Raw genomic sequence first — 14,403 nt, 5'->3', positions numbered from 1 at the left:
GCCACAAAAGCTACATATTGACTACACACTGCAGTGCTAATCAACTGTTGAGTCAATGGAATGAAGAAGCTGTACTGTTCTGCAGGATGGTTCATGCTGCCTGTGATGGTACGTCACGCAAGTTCTTCAATTTCTACAAACTTGTTCTTTGGATAGGCAGAACGTGTGCACGTCAAGACACAATAAACCATCTCTTTCAGTTCTGTGTAATTTCCCGGATACAGGTGAAGAACAAGATATTTAAAAAAAAACCCACAAGAAAATCTTTACCAGGTTAAAGCAGTTTACAGGAAAAGGGAAGAGATCAGGGCAAAAAAACCTATCTGCACAACCAAGGAGAACCCAAGATATTCTGTTCTTTCCTCTTGTTAAATATGTAGGGAGGATTCAGAAAAACACCGTGATTATTTCTTACGTAATCTCTATTTGCATTTCCTGTCTCAAAGGAAAACATCCAGGAACAAGGATCGTCCCTTAGTATCCCTCAAATATCCATGGAATGTACTCAAGTATTTTTTTCCTGTAACTTCAGTAGCCCTGCCTTAGTAAACATCTTATGAAGAACTTCACAAATATATTTTTCTTAGAGGAGGAGTGGCAACAGAACTTATTTTCTGGTTCACTTGATTGTGACACATTAAAGCTGTTTAGAAATCCAGACAAAGCTTATTCTTCTCCTGTGCTAAAACAGAACTAAGTCAACATTTTCATCTGCTGCAAAATCTGAGCCTTATATCAAATATTCTGGATGCTTGTTAAGTGACATTTTAAAATAATCTGAATCTGTTTCTGTGTGTTTTGAATGGAAAGCTAAAAGTGGGCACAATCACCTTGGTCAAGTCCTGCATTAAATTTCTGTATCATATATCATCTACATCCTACCTTGATTTAATGTAATAGGACAGTGCAGTGTGCCCAGTAAAGAATGTAAGGTATGCACTTTGTGATTGATTGCTTTCAAGAGGCTCTGCTCCCTTCCTTCTCAAAGACTACAATGAAGTCAGGACACCTAGTGTAATTTCTAGGACCACACAAGACAGAGCACTGTTATCCCAAAAACTCAGCTGTATTTTTTTTCCTTAGGCTTTTTTTCTGCAATGTATCAGTAGTTTGCATCTTTTTATTCTTTCTGTCATCACTATGACAGTACCAGACCTTTATCTGAAAGCACAGTGCCACCTATGTGACAGTATGACTCACCCTGAAAACAAATTGAAGATTTTGGTGAATAACAAAGACACCTAAAAACAAAACATGCTTCTATAAATCCTATAACTTCATACCACATAAATTTTTTAAACTGAGATAAAGGTGACTTATATTAACTATTTACATTAACTGTGTAAAATAGCCATTCACAATAGAAGCTTTTCAAAGCTACAATGAAATTCTTTGGAGAATGTGTACATTTATTAAAACATATTCTAATCAGATGCATTGGAAAACTAAGAAAGAGCTCTTTAACTGGGAATTTATTTTGAAAGCAAATTAATTCTAACACTGGAAAAAGCAAATTTTAGTACTAGCCAGTTCCCATGCCAAGTTTGAGAAGAAAAACTTGGCAGCCTTTCTTTGTAACATTTACATCTAAATAAGTATCCACACCACAGCAACTTGTAAAAACACGATCACAAAAGGGCTTTCTCAGTTCTAGAAATACTCTACATCTTTGAAAGAACTCTAAATGCCCTTTAAAAAAAGTGTTCAGAAACAGCAAAATTACCTGTAGCATTTTAAAAGTGTAGTCTGATGCATTGGGATATTGACAAAGTATTTAATACAGTTACTTTGTTAAAACTGAAGCTTGTAGTGCATACTGATCTGAAATAATTCAAACCATTATTATAAAAAATGTATCAGTAATTGTAATGAAATGAAAAGAAACAAAGAATAATGAAATCCATTTATTCCATTTATCTGTATGCAGTCAAAACAAACCTAAATGCAGTGAGGGAGCCCTACTCAAGATCATTTAAAATATGGTTGCAAAACTGCATGTTTGGAAACTGAAGAGGGACTGCAATGCAGCAGCTTTTTTACACCTAGGTAGGTAGATTCCCATATCTGAAATTTAAAAACACCAAAAGCTGAAGGAAAGCAGCCACTACACACCTTTGTATATACAAAACAGCAACAGCTAGGTAGTCTAGATTACCAGGGTCTGGTCCTACTACCCTTACTCACTCTGGCAGTTAATTACTTATGGGGAAAGGATTGGGTTCAACCCTACAAGAGACAACAAAGCTGTATTCAAGCTCTGGCCTCTGTGACTCAGCTGGTGAGATTGCTGTAAAGATCATAAAAGCAGAGAAATGACCCAGATATTTAGAAACCAATTACATCCCATCTGCAATGGATATGCTGATTCCATAAAAATATTTCATTCCCTAAAGGCAGGCCCACAGGAACCTTAAGCAAATGAAGCGCATTTTATAGAGAAGAAAGTCTTACAGAAACACAAGAATGAAAAAGTTACAATTAGGCAAGAAATAATTCAATTACTCTGTGTATTTCCACACAGGCTTAAAAAATTATAGAATAAGCAAAATTTTTCTCTCCCCTCTTCCCAAAAGAGCAAAATCTTCAAATGGCTAAAAATTACTTATTCAAGCAACTGTATTTGTTGGACTTACACTCCTGCTTGTGTTCTGGGCATAAAACCATCAGATTTTTCAATGAAATTAACTCAGAAATTTTACAGTTTTTTACAAAAGTGGAAAAGGTTTAAGGCAAAAAAACATTAAATTACTGTGTACACAGAAATGAGTATGAAGAATAATAATTCCATGAAGAACTCTTCAATATTTTTTCCTGGTTTTAAACTTTAATAAATTTAAACTAATGCTGATCACTATTACATTTGACCAGAAATATCACTGATTACATTCTTGAGCTAACAAATAATTAATAAGCACGACAAACTGTGAAACAGTTTTGCACAAAATCAGTTTATATACTTTCACATGTTCTTTTAAAAAAATATTTTGAAATTATTATAACAACGTAACTGCCAAAAGAAGGTGGTTTTACAAGCTGCTGAAATTTGTTTGTAGCATGCTACACCACAAGAGATGTAACATACTTTTTCACATAGCAGCAGACCAAAAAAGACTAAACATATCATTAGCAAAACAGCTGTGTGGGTGCTGAACTCATTCTTTTAATTTATTTACTTACCTTTATTGAGGAAGCTGCATAGAGCATATCCTCAAGACTAAAATGGCAACACTGGTTAAGGTACTCTTGACAAAACTCTTGAATCAATTGTAGATTATACAAGCTGTCAGCCAATGACATTGTCTCCTTCAAACAAATATCTAAAAAGGAAGAACAGAAATAAAGATTAGATATAGTTACAGATTTTCAAAAAAGTGCTTTTTGCTTCTGTGGATTCTGGACCTTTTTCTGTATAAATTCAAACATGATTTCCCCCCCCCCCCCCAGGAGCTTATTATTTTTCTATTTCCTAAACTTAAGAAATTACTCTACTTTTCATATCTTTAGATATTTTTTCAAACATTAATTTTGTTTTTTCATTACTGACAAGTTTAATTTTCCCTGTTTTGCCTTTAGTGAAAATGGAAGCTATGCTCTAACTCCTGCTATTTCCATATAATGAAAAACCATATTTAACCAGTAATACACATTATTTAAAAGAAGATTTTTTTTCTATACAGCAATGGTAATAGGAAATGCATTTTTTTCCACAAAGTTTTCCATACATACTAGTTCTTTGTCTTTGCATAGGGATCTGAGAGTACATTTTAATGCTATTAACTCCCAATCTTCCCCCAAAAAAACCCCTCAGCATCTGATTAATCTTATGTATTTGCCCTCATGGAGTTAGACTTTACAAGGATCTGAAGTCTCTCATATATGAATTTCCATACTCTGTTTGAAAGTGCTATTTAAAGACAACGAAATGGTAACAGTGAACAGACTAGTGTAGTCACACAGCATTGTCTGAATACTATTTATGCCCAGTTTACCTCCTGTTGTCGTTTTATGACTGCTTCTTGGGAAATTAAGTAGCAATAAAAACTTCCTTGAATAAAACCCAGTCCTTGTAGAGTGAATGAAAAAAAAATTAAATATACTTCCAGAGTATGCATCAGATTTTATTTCTAAAGCAGCAGTGTTTGACAGAGTTCCACCTAAGTTTTAAGTTATTTAGGATTCCTTTTTCAGACAAAGAATCTACTTTCATGATATTCCATCATTCCATCAACCCAACCCCACAGATGATGATCATGAAAATATGTTTCACTAAACTGACTGAAATGGGATTGAAACTAGTAAAGCAAAATGTGAAGTGAGAATTTTGATCTAGGGAAATTCTAATGTAATTCACTAGCTGAAAGTGTGACAGAGAGCAGGAGGTTATTGTGCATTAGCCAATGTTTATGAGCTTTAAGCATCATGCAGCTAATTTCCAGTGGCAACATAGAAGCACTGTACAAAGCAGCAATGAGATGCCAGTCTGGATGTCTGAGTACAATTATGACCATCCATAATCAAGAAAGATGAACCAAAAGTGGACTAGTTGCAGAGGAAGACTACTGAGGATAATAACAGGAATGGTAAATCTACTTCAGAAGGAGAGACTGAAAAAGCTTAATTCAGTAGCCTGGGCAAAACAAAAAAAGAAAATATATCAAAAAGGTTGACATCAGATGAGGAGAAGATATTCAAGCCAAAGGGCACTGCTGGAAGAACAAAGGCACACAGGCAGGCTACAAGCACACTTAGGTAGAAAACTAGAGCAAGATTTAAAACCATGTAAAATGATGGAGCTCTGCAACAGTTTGAAAGAAGAGTACATATTTTAAAGAGCTAGACAGTTTTAAGATAGAACATGATAAATTCATGAAAGGGATTATACAATGTCACTCAATAGCCGATTTCTTGGCTCACTGACATAGGGAGTCCTTTCTAGTCCTGTATCCCTTGAAGGAAGCCAAGATTTGAAAGTTAAATAAAGTCTTAATGAAAAGAAAATCTATTTCAGACTACAGAGAGCTCTAGATTAGTATTTTTTTCTTTTTTGTTAATGTATTTGAAAGCATTTTTGCATATCCATTTTTATTACCTGCCTTCCTCAGTTCCAGTATAGAATCAAATCTCAGTGAAACTTGACTTGCACCAAAATTACATTATTTAAATACAGGGAAGATGGGCAAAGCCTTTTTAAAGTGCTTCTAGTTGCTTCAGAGTATCTTTGAATTTACTTTGTAGACAATGACATGCACCTTTCTGTATCTTTAGGGAAGATGATGTCAGGACACCTAACATGAATATTAAAACTGAAGTTTTGAAGACAACATGTGCCTTGGCTTATTTAAAGTCAGATGCTGGAGCAATCTGCTGATAGGTATAATATGTAGTCACACAATCTGTAAAAGACCTTTGGGTCTGTCAGTATTTTCAGCCATGGTAAAATAGTAAGAAGGAAATAGATGTTGCCCCCCTTCAACACTACCCAAGTTTTAACTCTCCCCTAGTCACATACAATAGTATACAATTGGCTGCAACACCTATGTAAATCAAAAGCTGTATTTTTCAAATTTCCCACCCAAAGAATGGTGAATACATGCATTTTAGTATCTTTCATCTTCAACGCCTACTGTGCTGGAAGCTTTCTATAAAGTGTTTGTGTATATGAATTCCAGGTTTCAGTCCTTAGCAAGCTTTATACCCGTGTTCTTATTCCTGGATTTCTCAGGATGTTTCTGTCTAAGTGTTCCCACGACATCAAAGGTATCACGGACAGAACACAGGCAGAAAATGACGGGTGTTAGCTGCCAAGACATTTTACAACTACATGAGGCTCTTAGTTGCCAAGAGGAAGATACAACTTTAACCAGGCCACTGAGCAAAAGAACAAGATGAAACTGCTCATAATCACAAACAATTGCTGTTATAGAAGAGCATGACACCAATACATTCTACATGATATATTTTTGTTTACTCCATAAATGATATAAGTAACTATGACATGAACTAAAAGCTCAGAACACAGAGCAACTATTTGTCATGCTGTGCAGCTCTGCAGAGCTTAACTAACTCTAGCCTCTTCCATGTTTCGAATTTATAATTGCTAAGATTCACAAGAAAGCACTTCTGCAGCTTCAAGAGTAAGAGTTTTCCAGGTGTTTTCAAGTTTCATAGCACACAGGCAAATGTGTTGCCACAGTCAGATCTGTAATAATATATCTTAGTATGTTCATCCTAGCATGAGAATATAAAAGTAAGCACAACATGGAAAGACACCTTGGATACTTTTATTTAAATGTAAATATAAACAGGCACAAAGTTAATATTGGACCCACTACACTCAAATTAGGCTTCCTGAATATCATATTTAAGTAGCTTCCTTCACACAGACATTTAAACTTTTATGGACATATGTTCACTAGCTGAGAGACACGTTAGACATACCCTCCAGTTTAACAATATCTGGACAGTAGAAGTGGATCAGGGCTGCTAGAGCACAACCATCTGTACCATCTTTCAGCAGATTCTCCACCAACGGAATGCAGGGCAGCTGTTTAAGCAATGTTTGCTCCTTCCTGTAACGAGCCTACAATATACAATGAAGAAATTTAGAGAGACAAAGGCTCTGAAACATATTAAGAAATAGATTCATACCATAAGTTTTACACTCTTTGTGAAAAAGCAGTATTCAATAAATACCTCAATATTCTCAGTGCTAAATTTCCTACAACTACTCACATTATACCCCATTTTGACTGGCATGAATTATATCTAAGAGGAAAGGAACCTACAATGCTAATATTGAGCCTTTCCTTCAAGATCACCTATTTTTTATGATCTCTGTATAGCACAGTGAATTAAATAACATCATATACCTTAATTAGCATTCAACACTTACTGCTATACATGAAAAATTATCTGTGTGCAAACACAATGAGACACATCCTTAGCTAGTGTAACTTCAGTTTACTGGCAAGTCAAATGACACTGAGTTAACACACCTAAGAATCTTGCCCCAATCTCATTCATATAACTGGCTTAATGGCAAATTGGGAAACAAAGAAATCTATATTTGATCAATTCCATTTTTATTACTAGCATATGTCACTATAAGCAGTTGTAAACACAGAGAAGCATTAATGGTCAAGTGTTATGACCACACAGTGGCTCACTTATGAAAGGAAATATTTTGATAAACAACTCTGTGCATAAAATTCAGTGTACAGCTCAGAATACTCAGACAGCATTTATCTGCAGTCAATATATTCTTCATGGGTTCACTTTTTCAATTATTTACTTATTTTATTAAAAAAAAAAAAGAAAAAACTGGGGGTGGGGAGGCTTCCGTAAAAAAAATTATTAATAATTCTTAGTTTCTTTTCACTTCCTCCTGGAAAAATAAATGGAGGTGAAAGAAAGTGATATAGACTTTAATTTTTTAGTCTTATTTAGTAAGACTTATTTTTAAAACCGTAACGAAGCATTATTTTTTCTATTCCTACCACAGAACTGCTTATGATGCCAAGAGTGTTTCTGAGGTAATTTTATGCTATTTTCATTCATTTATGCAGAACTATACTGGAAGTCACCCTGTAGGGACTCTGAAAAGTCTTTGTGGACATTACTCTTCCTAGCAAAGCCGAAGCCGACAGTTCCTATCTCCTGCTCTTCATCTTTTGGCTGTGCTGGAACAACTGCTGCTGGGGCTGCATGGTAGGACCACTGATTTAACTACAGCACCTCTCTCCTCAGTTTCTGTACTGAATTAGTATATAGGGCTGGAGGTTTTATGGGTGGAGTGGGAATCATTTAAGCTAACTTTGCTGGCAAAAAAAGTCAGTAGAACCGCAGAATAACCATGAAGGCTGTATGTAACTGTCACTGGATTTCTGTCAAGGATCACATGGGATTATCTTTAGAGAATGTCAGTGTCTTCTAACTGGGCTGAGAAGTACAAGTCTAATCTGTCAACAGCAGATACATCAGTTCTAGAAAAATAAAGGGCTTGTATTTGGCCCAGAGAACTTATACTTTAACCAATTAATATTTAAAAGAAATCCCTGAGAGCCTTTATTTCATACTTGAAGCATACTGCTATTTGTGTCAAGTATGCTGTATAAAAACGAAAATGCCTTTTGTGCATGTTATGGGAAATATTCACTAACACACACCAAAAAAATCACATTAGTGTTTCATGCATTATTAATATTCTTTTCCCTAGGTTAGTGATACTCCCTACTACTTCCAGCTAAATAGGTCAATTATGCTTGCAGTGGATGTTTGTTCTTTTTCACTTCACTGCAATCCAATGATCCACTATGATGAAAATTCCATGTTAATTTGTTGAAGAACTTCCTCCTCAAAATGACTGAAATTAGTCCATGACATATTACTATTTAATTATGAAAATCTAACATCAGGGTCCAACAAGCCCTGTGTAATTTATTTATTCTTCTAAATAGCATCTTTTTAATGGACTGTTAAAAAAATATCTGAAATTGATAATACAGTGATCTTGCACAGCAAATCCTGTGAAAAAGTCTGTCACTTCAACGATGCCTTCACTGGCCTTATGAACAGTGCCTGCAGATGCTGAAAACTGTGTCACATCATTAAAGTGGACCTAGAAAGAGGACTTAATTCATTGTAGACTGTATGCCAGGCACAATGCTTCAGAAAAAACAGACTTACATAACCAGATATGCTAGGTTCATTAGGATATAGCAGGTATCATGTTTCTATTTGGTTGAAAAGCTAAAAGAAATTACACTGAAAAATAAAAGACATGGTAATTGCACTACATTTTTAATAAACTTCCATTTGAAGAAACTCTTCCCATGAGTTGCAATGTTTGCTACTAAGTATGAATGCAATAATGCAAAAGATGAAGCTTTATATTTTTTATAAGCTCTAGTGCTTATTTAAACTTAAATGCTAATACAGTCATCTTGTTTCTTAGATCTAAAACCAGTCTGATTTAACTTCTTTGAGCTTCTTTCACTTAAACAAGCCTAGGTTTAGTCGAGACACTTGCAAATAAACAAGGTCAGCTAAAGACAAACCAACAGCACTCCAGCTACTCTATCATAAGTGCTCATTTGTATTCTAAGTTAATAATTAATAATAAAAGCTCTTCTGTATTTACCATATAGTAAATAACATGTTAGGAATTTACCTCTCAGACTAAGTTTTCAGCTGCCTCTATGCTCAGGAATATCTCTCACTATGAAACACTCACTCTACATAAAGGGGAGAGACCAGAAGACTGATTGAACTCAGAGCAGCTTGAAACACAGTCTTCCTACTATACTATTAGTAGCACTTGGCTTTTAACTTTATGTCTACTAAACTAACAAGCTCAAAGGTACATAAACTGCACCAGGTCAAGTTGTTTAGGGACAACTGGCAGGCAAATTGGAGTTAGCTGTTCAATAGATTTAATATTTTCTATTTGGATACAATTTTTGTGCAATGGAAGAGAATCATTAGTAAACTAACACCTTAGGCAAAAATAGGACAAAACCACATTATGAAACTGCATTGAAGTAGCCAGCTTATTTTGTAGAAATCTAATCCCCAAAAAGTGCTTAAATTTTTGATCACAGTTGTTTTTTTGTTTTGTTTTGTTTTTTTCATTATCCCCTCCATTTAACTATGCTATCTTAATTCCAAACCAAAATGGAAGGACTATACCATGAAAAGCAGTGTATTTGTGTGTGTCACAACTGTAATATATAAGCATTAAAGACAAATTTGAATACCGATTAGTCTGCTAAAGACAGTATTTTTAAACTGGTTTTCCAGACACCAAGTGATTTCTGCTGTCGCCTTCATGCAACCGCCTTATTTTTAATTCTCTTTGCAATCTATGATCAATTTTTTACTAGTTATTACAACAAATATCTGAGGGGCTGCTAGACCAGTTTTTTGGTAATCCTTAGATCAAAGATAGATCAGAATTAGTTCTTTGGAATTCAGACCAGAAGTATTCAATTCTGCATATACCTGAACAGCTGACTATTTTGGTCCCAGCCAAACCTGTTGTAGGATAAACAATCTGAATGCATTTCAGGGGTGAATTACTATACGATAGAGGAAAGTCACAGTAACACCAAGGTGACACAGCACAGAGAAAATAAGCTTTTTTATAATTGCAGACCTGAACAGTTACTTTTTATTGCTTTTAGTGAAATTACAGTGTCATTAAATGTAGACTGCTTTGGGTTACTTTGTGTGGGAAGAGGTTAACCTTAGTCTTAAATCAGCTAAAAAATCAGGGAGTTCTAGACAAATAGTATGATTGCATATTGTTAAAACAAGTAAGAGAATTTCAGATTCCATATAGCATCAACAACCAAAAACTATTTCTGCAAGTCTCTTTTTATTTACAAGAATCAGAATCAAATAGGATGTGTTTAGTGAAAGCTTATGAAAATGTAGTTTGCAAAAAATCTGATAACTTGACATTAGTTGCTTAAAAGTAGCACTGCCTTCTACAAACCCATAGAAAACTTGACTGCTTGAAACATAATCCATTATCCAGTATCACATCTTACATTTATTTTGCACAGATTAACTTGCAAAAGAAGCTCCTGTATTATGAACACTTTTGCAGAGCAATCTCCTATAAAATTATCTTGTAGAGCTAAATGAAATGAATGATTAGATCAGCATGACATGGACAAAGCCATTCCCAAAATAAGCTATTTGATCAAATTGAAGCATTTGGGCAAACTTACAGGAACCAGTTTCCAAAACCATTTGGTAGGAGACTTCAGAGGAAGCAGTAGGAAAAAAGAATAAAAGCAAAAAGCAAAGGAAAAAAAAAAAAGGAATAATTTATCAGATTTCATAAATCACTTTTACAAAGCAATTTTCTTTAACATTCTCAGTTTTGCATAACAGTGAATTGTAATTTAATGGTAAGCATTAGTGCACTGTAACCTCTGCATTTTGAACTAATTAGCAGAAATAACACTGGAGAAAAATTGTCTGCAGTCTTTGTAGACCAACATTGTAATTTTCCCACATGAACAGATAAGATTGTCAGATCAGTGAGGTTCTATTTACTGCTTTCACACATCTAATCGTACTCTATATATGCAATCCGACTGAAGAATTCATTTGAGACTTGAAGTCATGATATCACAAGTATCAAAATGAACTCCAGCAGCACATATGGGGAAGCAGGGAGGCTAAAGCAATGAAAAAAACGTATCAACACACTGTAGTACAGTACAACCAACTGCAGTGAAGTTTGCATTAGTTACTTCAAGCCAAACAGTTATGTTTATAACATTGAATGATATTTTAAAACAATCATACAATAGCTTTCAGAACAACAAGAGGTGCAGGCAATTATATTTAGGCAATGGCAAATCACATTAGCATCAGCTGCATGATGTGCAATGACCTGAAATGTAGATGTAGTTTTGGCTACTGGAAAAGAAATTATCAGAACTGACACATACAATTCTAATCTCATATGTGATCAAAAAATACTACACCAAGTTAAAAAAAAAAAGTTTTACAAATACAAAATTTGATCTAAAAGCTTAATCCTAAGCAGACTGAAGTGACTGAATTTTTCTGTAACTCTATACACTAGTCTGGCATGTCACCTCTACTATTAAGAGAAAAACCATTGTGTAGCAGTATTATAAATACACAAAGAAAACCTCACCACTCTATTGATTTCACTGCAGAAATTCAAAAAATTAAACCAATTACCAAAGTGTAGGTAAGATTTATTTTTTTTTTAAATAAAGATAAATGTCTTCTGCAAATGGTGAAAAAGCAGTTTTAAAACTACTATAGAAAAAATTGCTATGGAAGCTTATTATTTTACATCATTGTTAAGATACTGAGCTTCTATAAAACCCTTAAAATAATTTCAGTAATGAAACAAAGCTCTTATGTGGGAAAGCTGGGTGTGCATTAGTAACACGACTATTTTCAACATTATTCTCCTCCATTTAACTGGACTGTTACCGTGGAGAATCCCAAAGCTTCTTAGGAAAAATGAACAAGACATGTTCATGTGTGGCTCTAGACATTTCCACCACACCCAACTGAAGCACTTTGCATAGGGTTCAGTTTTTCTTCACCTCACTGAAATACAGTTCATGTGTGAAAAAGCACATGAATATCAAAACAAATTATCTTAATTTTCAACTGCAATCAGGAATTTTAAACCTGAATCTTTTTCAGGTAGAACAACTGAGATCAGACCTGGGTTGCCTATTAATCTACTTAATAACTGATAGCAACATTCTTCTTTGATTTATCAAGGTGAAGAGCATTTCAGACATGGACTCAAAAGGTCCATCAATCTCTATGTAACGACAGGCTGAAGAACTCCTTGGAAAAAAGCAGACACTTGTTTCGATTCCAAAGACCAGCTCTCTGTAACAGTACAAACTGAACTCAAAACTAGCTGAGACAAAATGGCTGAGATGACTATGAATATGCTTCAAGAGGCTGAAAGACTGAAGATAACAAACTTTACATTCAAACATACTCTAATACTTATAAATACACACTTTGTAAGGACATTTATAGAAAATAGATAAGAAAAGCTGAAATCTCTTAAACAACATAATGGGATTTCAGCTGCTGAACTGGCACTTTACAACAACAGGAATAAACTTTTTTCACTCAGAACTTACTAAAAATCAGTCACTGTAAAACATAGTAAGCAGAGAATCCTGACTGACTTCTCCCGATGTTTAAAAAGAAAAAATTCAATCATGAAACAAAATGAAGGAACAAAACAGACTCTCATGTTGAGGGCTTACAGTATTACAAAAAGATTGTCTAATCTTAACTAATTAAATAAAAAGACATACATTTAACTCCATAGAAGTTCCTCCTCCGATGCCAAAAAATTGTAATCATGCCCTTCATTAAATACTCATTTCTGCTGTCTTCCTTGCACCATCATTTTTGTACATGCAGCTGTGCATTAGTTGCATTAATTGGACCAAGTTGATCCAGCTACAAACTTTTCTTCTTGGTAGGTTAGCTTTTGCTAGCAGTGTGGATTTATGACACATGAAATTGAAAGTGGAACTATGGTGTTAGTGTTTTTACCTTCACACAAAAAGTTGCACTGGTTAAACTAATTTTTAAAACGTTTCAAGAATTCTGTCTTTGGATGAAGACTCTTACATGTTTTTCTCTCATCGATCTGGCTCAAACCTGCTAAGACTGATACAGTCTAAATCACAAAAGCAGATGGAAAAAGAACAGGTTTTGAGAAAGATTCAACTACATAGAAAATTAGTAGTTTAACCAGTGCAACTGTACATTCACTACATATTATTCCACGTCAGCCTGAAAACCAAATCTATTCACTACAAAATTTGAAATCCTAATTCTGAAAGAAGATGCAGAAACTCTACCAGACAAAGATGAGGTTACCACAAATCACCGGCTGATCAAGATGCACAGAGGGGTTGGCTACCTGGAACTAAAAACCATACATACTCCTTCCTCTCTTATCTTCTACAGGAAGCTAGCAGCATAAGAAAGTGAAGGAAAACAAAAGCAATCTCATAATCTGTTAATACTGGTTTTATCTATCCATAAATAGAAAATAGGTATATCTTATCAGTTGCATCATTTATTAATCTGTACATACGACACATACAATTTTTAGAAAATTAGATATTGTTTATTGCAAAAAGGTTCACTGCAAATTTCTAGCAAGATAGTAAGGCATTTACCTGGCAGGTTTGAGGATTATGCTGAAATTATTTTTCACAACTGATAATTTATCAGTGAGAAATTATAAAGTAATATAAAAGTCTACTCATTAACTTTTTTTCACCTTTTATGTAGATAACTTTGTTGCTTCTTGGCCATAAATTAAAGAAAAGCTTTCCCTAATTACTAGAATTATATATTCTTCCCATGTTTGTTTGGCCATCTCTGTAAATCATCAGATGAGGCATACTTAATTTATATTTAGTTCAGATTCGAAGTCTGACTACATCTTAAACTCTGAAACTTAAATATCCAAAGGTGTTTGGCTAGACCAGAAGGGAGATTGCAAAGTTTCTTACACTGTGTTGGTTAACATGAAGAACGTAAATAACAAAACAGAGCCTTAACCTGAAAAGCATGGTGGAACACAGAAAAGAAACACAATGAAACATTCCTGTTCCTCTTCATGCTAAGATTCAAAACAAAACAAAAATAAAAGCAGCAGTTGGGAGCTGAAAAACAACCAGGGTCACGCTGCTATTGTAAAAATACCATTTTCTGTTGCCGAATTGCATACTTACTAATTAGCCTTCATCATTCCTTATACTTAAAAAGAAACCACAAGTCCAAGAACATTCACTGAGTTCATGTTTTTTGAAGCTGAACTTCTACTCTAGTCAAGTAACCTGCAACTCCTTCAGA

At 34.5% G+C, this 14,403-nt stretch overlaps 1 protein-coding gene across 4 annotated transcripts in view; it reads right to left on the bottom strand.

The window, feature by feature from the left end:
• CAMSAP2 (calmodulin regulated spectrin associated protein family member 2) overlaps positions 1 to 14,403 on the bottom strand; it is a 79,242-nt gene that overhangs the window by 22,479 nt on the left and 42,360 nt on the right. For 2 of the 4 annotated variants that reach the window (XM_051625018.1, XM_051625019.1), the window contains exons 5-7: positions 10,734 to 10,766; positions 6,439 to 6,580; positions 3,178 to 3,317 (exon numbers count right to left, since the gene is read on the bottom strand). In XM_051625018.1, coding sequence (XP_051480978.1) covers positions 3,178 to 3,317; positions 6,439 to 6,580; positions 10,734 to 10,766 — 315 coding nt within the window. The remainder of the gene's footprint in view (positions 1 to 3,177; positions 3,318 to 6,438; positions 6,581 to 10,733; positions 10,767 to 14,403) is intronic. The other 2 variants (XM_051625020.1, XM_051625021.1) reach the window with 1 other exon arrangement.

Source organism: Apus apus, chromosome 7 (genome assembly GCF_020740795.1).
Source record: "Apus apus isolate bApuApu2 chromosome 7, bApuApu2.pri.cur, whole genome shotgun sequence".
Classification (NCBI taxonomy): domain Eukaryota; kingdom Metazoa; phylum Chordata; class Aves; order Apodiformes; family Apodidae; genus Apus; species Apus apus.
Note: the sequence above shows the minus strand (reverse complement) of the source record. Positions and strands in the feature narration are given on the sequence as shown.